General features: G+C 35.4%; 1 protein-coding gene across 1 annotated transcript; it reads right to left on the bottom strand.

The window, feature by feature from the left end:
* Positions 1–2,330: 2,330 nt before the first annotated feature.
* On the bottom strand, positions 2,331–3,311 carry LOC121445143 (olfactory receptor 10AG1-like). Its single transcript, XM_041647150.1, has one exon. It carries the CDS (start codon positions 3,309–3,311, stop codon positions 2,331–2,333), a length of 981 nt encoding a protein of 326 aa, XP_041503084.1.
* Between the last annotated feature and the right edge of the window lie 3,406 nt (positions 3,312–6,717).

The following is a 6,717-nucleotide window of genomic DNA, read 5'->3' as shown; positions in this document are numbered from 1 at the left end:
TAAAGCTTCCAGAAGTGCTATTAAATTGCTAGTATGACTTCTTTTCAACTATTTAATAATGATGGTTCATTTTATAAACTTTCCTCCTAGAACGATTATCATATGACCTATATTTTTGGGTGTGTACTGTATTCATTTTCATTAAATTCTGGAAAGTTTACAGACCAGATTTTTCATTTATTACAGAGTTCAGTTTCAATGAGTCTATAAGTTTTCTCTTGTTCATGGTTGTCTGTTAGAATGCAGAGAGCTATTTCAATTTGGATTTAATTGTTCAGACTTATTCTGTGTTCAAGTATGGGCTTAATTTCAGAGAAAGTTCAATGGCATGCAGGTAAGAATGTATATTCTTTTGTGTTAGAGTAAAAAGTATGGGAGTCTGATCTTCCACCAAAACTGTTGACTTACTAGGGCCTACACTATAGTAGAAAAATGACTCTTCCTTTCCGAGAAGCTAACGTAACTTACATTTTTTGTGTTTTACTTATTTGTATTTTGTCTGGTTTGTTTTTGCTCAGGTTCTGGGTATGCTCTCACAACCACTGTGTCTGCCTCTCTCCCTGCCACTCTTCCACACTGATTCAGTTTTGCTCTTTCAAGAATTATGTATTCATACTAACATCACAAACTCTGTTTGTATAACCATATTTGTTTACATGTTTTTCAGTTTGAAATGGAATTTCAATTAGTAAATTGTTAGGACTCAGGTTTTGTTTTAGGATTTTTTCATGGGAGGGGGGGGTATTATAGCTGAGCTAGAAAATTCTGCGGCATCTGGAAGAGTCCAGAGAAGAAAGGATATGGCTAGGCTACCCAGGAGAGAAGCAAAATAACCTTCTTTTGGTTTTCTAAGGCTATAGTTCAAAATATTTCTATACTAAACACGTTCTGATACAAATATGCATTAACTAATTTTTGTTCCACTTCCATAATGTATTGTCACTATATTAGAAAGTGCAATTTATTTTACGTCCCTCTGATTTAATTATGCAAGTACTATTTCCTTATGGTATACTGAATATCAGCAATGCACTGTAGACATTTAGATCTTTCTGAATCCTTTCTAATACTCCTATATGCACTTCCATAATATATGATTATACACAATAGAATCAAATAAAACATCTGGACATACTATAAAAAGCTTTGAGTCAACATTTCTTCTGTGTTAGCACATGATCTTTAGAAATTCTGTTTCAATAATATGTATAAAGCAAAAATATTTGGGTTCAAGGAGAGCTGCTAAATTATAGAGGACTTATACATCTATCTTTTATTTATTTAACTTTTGAGACAATATTTCCTTTATATCAGACTGGCCACCAACTCACAATGTAGTTTCAAGCCTGTTCTTGACTTTTTGATCCTTCTGTCTTAATTTTCTTGGAGATGAAGTGGTAACATTGCCCATACTATACTATAGATATACTATATATGTATCATCATGTTACACCTTTTATTGACAAGTTTATCCAAATTAATATGAATAGTCTACCAAAAGGGAAGTTTTATTAGAAGAACAAGCCTTTTATATTATTTTGGAATTGTTATTATTTTTTAAGTGTGCAAAGAACTAGGTGTTTCCACATTGGACACTTGATATATGTCACAGTTGTTTCTCTCTATTATAACTCTACTCCTTGGTTTAAAACTTTGTATTTTATATAACATGGTGATTCTCACCACAATAAATTTGCCAATTTTAATTTCTTTCATGAGCGCATTCTCTTTTATTGGCTATTTTTATTACATAATAATTTGAGAAGTAAATTACAACTGAGTAATATGCACAGCACAAATGTATACATGAAAATCATTTTACATAAATATTTGAGAATTTTCTACAATGTATTTTGATCACATTCATACTTAACCAGTCCCCTAATGTTCCCAATATCTATATCTTTTTACTTTATATATTTTATATCTATATATTTTGTTCCCATCTTAATAATCTTTATTTTGTTTTTTATATATAGCCAAATTTGTGTTCCTGGGTAAAGAATCATCCACTGTAGCCTAAATAGAATCACCAGAGGTCAATACATCCCTAAAGAAAACTGATTTTCTCACTCCAAGAACATACAAACTGCAAAAATTTTCTCAGGCATTGAAGTTCATTATCCCTTACCAAATTTGTTAAAGTGTTGACTTCTGAAATTAAAAATTGTTTTAATTTCTGGATTTCTGTGGGCCCCTTAATTAAAGTTCACCAAAAAAGTTCACTACACATGAGATGCAACATTAACTATTATAATTACATATAGCAGAAATAAAGTAAATATTTCTACTGTGGTGCAAAACATATAAAGAAACCATTTCTGTAATTTTTAAGAGTTTCCATATGTTGATAACTTAGTTTGTAATTTTCTCAATGCTACCATGATATCCTTATTTCTCAATGTATATATGATGGGATTCAACAGTGGTATCAAAATGGTATAAAACAGAGACAGCAACTTCCCCATGCTTTCTGATCGATTTGATTTTGGTTGCGCATATGTTATCGTAGCTGTTCCATAGAATAAAACCACAACTATAAGATGAGATGAGCAGGTGGAGAAGGCTTTAGACCTTCCTCCAGCTGAAGAAAGTTTTAGAATATTGCAGATAATCTTGCCATAGGAGAAAAGGATCAAGAGAAATGGAACCAGGATAAACACCACCGACGCAACATAGATTGCTAAATTATTCACAAATGTGTCTCCACAAGCAAGCTTAAGTATAGGGGGGATGTCACAAAAATAGTGATTAATTTTATTAGATCCACAATAAGGCAAAGAGAAAATTTGACATGTTTGCCCAGTCACAACTGGAATGATACTGATCCAGCAAGTGACCACAAGCTGCACAGAGATCTTATTGTTCATGACCAAGGGGTAGTGCAGAGGATTGCAAATGGCCACATAACGGTCATAGGCCATGACTGTCAGCAGGAGGAACTCCATCCCTCCAAGCATGATGACGAAACAGAGTTGTACAGCACAGGAAAGCAACGAAATAGTGCCTTTTTGTGTACAAAGATCCATGAGCATCCTCGGGATGGTAACTGTTACATAGCAGATTTCCACAAAAGAAAAGTTGCTAAGAAAAAAGTACATAGGGGTCTGCAGAGCAGGGTCAATTCTTGTTATTAGCATTATAGTGCTGTTGCACATCAGAATAGTCAGATACATTAGTAAAAATATCCCAAAGAGCATCCTGTGGATATGGGGAACATTCGAAAATCCTAAGAGAATAAACTCTGTAATTGTAATATTTGAAATTCCTGTTTTACTTTGCTCTTTGTCTGCAGATAAAACAATTTCCATATGTTCCAAGCATTTGCTTTTTCAAGTCCACAAGTTTCTTATGTTGGCTGAATGAGATAAGTAAATATTCTTATATGTTCTTTTACACAGACATTTACCACCATTTTGCTTATTAACTACAGCATGCGATTTTTAATATCATAAAAGAACTGGTATATGGTTAAAATAAACCCATGGCATCAATCTATTTTATTATATTCAGCTATGTTTCAGCAGGTTTTGAGATGCAAACATTCCAAATATTGGCACACTGTACAGAAATTATATCTTTGTACTTTGTTCTTTAAAATGAGATATTACTGCAAACCTTTTTCTGTTTTTTTGTTTGCATATTGTCTTTCCTTCATTTTTCAGTACAAAGTCTTTAAATCCATAGATTTTATTTGAAGGTTTCCCTTAACTTTTATTCTAAAGAAGTAGTAAACATTTTATTGTGAAATCCACGTTGTCATGCTGAGTGCCAAGAAAGATGGAGTCATGGTTATATGCTTGCAGCTTTCAACTTTCAGCTTGCTACCTTGAAGAGCAGAGTTCACATCTCCAGAAACCGAAGTGGTTTTGAAAGCCCGAGTATTATTCTACCCAAGAGTGGGGTGTCCCGCTGGGTGGGTCTGCTATGTGCAGTCCCAGCCTGGGCTTGAGAGTTCCGCTGAGGTCCCTTTAAATAAGAGGGTTTCAAGGCTGATTGAGACTTGTAGCTTTCATGGTCTAATCCATAAGGTGGGGGTTTTGGAGTCGCCTACCTACAAGAAGCTTTCCTGCTGACTGGCTAGAAAAGCTGTGGCAGGTGGGGGAGTGGTGCGGGGATTTGCCTTGGTATCAAGGGCCTAGAGAATAGGGTTCAGCTGGGTGCCTTCCCTCTCATTAGGATGTTCTCCATGCCTCCAGGCAAAATGACAAAGCAGAGTTTTACAGTACAGGAAATCAATGGATACCTGATCACTCACGTCTTGTTCGGCTACGTGCAGTCGCAGCCAGACCACGATGGGGATACCCACTGAAATAGCTTACCTGAGCTATTGTGAGCTCACCAAATCAGGTCTGACAGCAAGCAAACCAGCATAGGGACAAAACTCGGCCCTCTGAATGTGGGTGACAGTTGTATGACTGGGGCAGACTGTGGGGCCACTGGCTGTAGGACCAGGATTTATTTTTACTGCTGGGACTGCATTGGCTGAGACCACTCTTTCATTCCCAACCACCCAGACCCAAAATAATTTACACAGATACTGTATAAATTAAAATACTGCTTGACCAATAGTTTAGGAATATTCTTTGCTAACTCTTATATCTTAAATTAAAGCATCTGTGTATCACCACAAGCTCATGGCCTACCAGCAAGGTTCCAATGTCTGTCTCCTCCAGCAGCTACATGGTTTCTCCCCAATTCTGCCTTCTTTCACCCAGCATTCAGTTTAGTTTTCCCACCTAGCTCTATTCAGCCCTGTCATTGGCCTAAGCAGCTTCTTTATTTATTAACCAATAAAAGCAACACATGTATAAAAGGACTTTCCATATCAGTGCTAGATCTTGGAACCCAAGATCTCTTTGGAGGGATACCTTGCTCAGCCTAGATATAGTAAGGAGGGCCTTGGTCCATCCTCAAAATAATATGCTAGGCCTTGTTTACTCCACATGGCAAGCTTTGCCCTCTCTGAGGAGTGGATGGGGGTACAAAGGGGGAAAGTGGAGAGAAAAGAAGGAGTGGAGGCTGTGGGAACTGGGAATTGGCATGTAAAATGAGAAAAGATAAGGTACCTAGCTACAGTAGACAAATTGGTAATAGTGACTTTTAGAGTTGTCAGTTTTGCTAGATTAGCTTACTTTTAGTACAACAGGAAAGAATGTGCGTGTAGACACTTGAGTTTTATTGAGTGTTATCTACTGTAATTTCAAAATGAGCTTACATATATGTTACACACTTGGCCTTTGATGCAAAGTCCTATTTTCTTCTTTTAAAAAGTTGGAATTTGTTTTTCCTTCTTAGAGGAAAACAATGGTATTTAACAGTTTGTAGAGATTGTTACCTTGTATATGTAAAATGGACACCTGGCTATGTGACACCATGTAGGAAACGAGTAGTTAATGTATTTTATTTCATATGCAAGTTACTTTAAAGGTTGAATCAGGATTTGTGGAACCCTGTAGTGAAATACCTTAAGCTGTTAACTGTAGGCGTGAAATAGGAACTGCTCAGTGGACTGGTTATGTGTTTTAGACTTCTTACGTCTGCATTAGTTACTGTGCTAATAAACAATATTAAGAACAAAAAAAACTGAGAAAAGATATTTTTTTTAAAAAATATAAAATTTAAAAATTACAAAAATATTAAAGACAAAGACAGAATCTACAGCAAGCTGATATCTAGCCTAGACATCTCACTGAGTGCTGGGATTGTTCCTGAGAACACAATTCAGCTCTTTAAGTAGAAGAACAACTGGGAAATATTCCTGACATCAAAATCTGACGTCTACAAGTCTGCACAACCAGAGATATGGGGAAAAACAAGCAAATAAAACAAAAACAAAAAAGCCAAAAAAAAACCCCAACACATTAAAGATGAGAAATGAAAAATAAAATCCAAAAGAGTAAATTTTCTTAAAGCAAAACTTTTCTAATAAGAAATAAGAGTTGTGTTATTATATTGTTCTGCATAATCCATCACTGATATTATTATGATAAACATGAACACTAGATAGTTCTTCTCTAATATTTCAATTTAAGACTACTTTCATAGTACCTTTACAATGCCAGATTTTCCTGTTAGTTTATTCATTTGTAACACATGTGTGTCTGGTCTAGTTTCTTTTTATTAGAATTTGTGGTAAAACCAGATCTCTCACCATACACAATTCATCAACTCTCTTGGCTACTATGCAACATACATGGATGTAAGAAGAGTAACTGACAAAATAAAGCAAAACCCTCATATTAATTATCTGTTCTGCTGCATAATTGAAAGAAATCAAGAAATCTCATGACACTTCCTAAATAATTGTTCTCTAATAGCACATGATAAGTCTTTAGATATTTCCTATCCTTGTATACCATTTGTCTTCTAGATTCATTCAGTGAAGCATCTAAATTACCACAATGGATGCCTGGTTTTCTGAGTCAGCTTTAAGAGCAGGGCCTGCTCTTCCAGATGACCTGGGTTCTCAGCACTCAGAAGGCAGACCACTAACACTGTAATGCTAATTACAGATCTTGTATCCTCATTTGTCCTTGAAGGACACCAGACATGCATGTACTACAGAGAACTATATGCAAAATATCCTTTCCAAACATAATAAAAGTTAAAATAAGGTATTGATTGACATATAAATATGATCACATGCGCCTGTGCTTTTTAAATTCTCTCTGCTCACTTTCAGTACATATGCAATTAATTCTTTTACCAACAGCA

Source organism: Microtus oregoni, unplaced genomic scaffold (assembly GCF_018167655.1).
Source record: "Microtus oregoni isolate MIOR12 unplaced genomic scaffold, Mior012 000160F_ref0000428, whole genome shotgun sequence".
Classification (NCBI taxonomy): Eukaryota; Metazoa; Chordata; class Mammalia; order Rodentia; family Cricetidae; genus Microtus; species Microtus oregoni.
The sequence above is the reverse complement of the archived record's forward strand: the minus strand, read 5'-3'. Positions and strand labels throughout refer to the sequence as shown.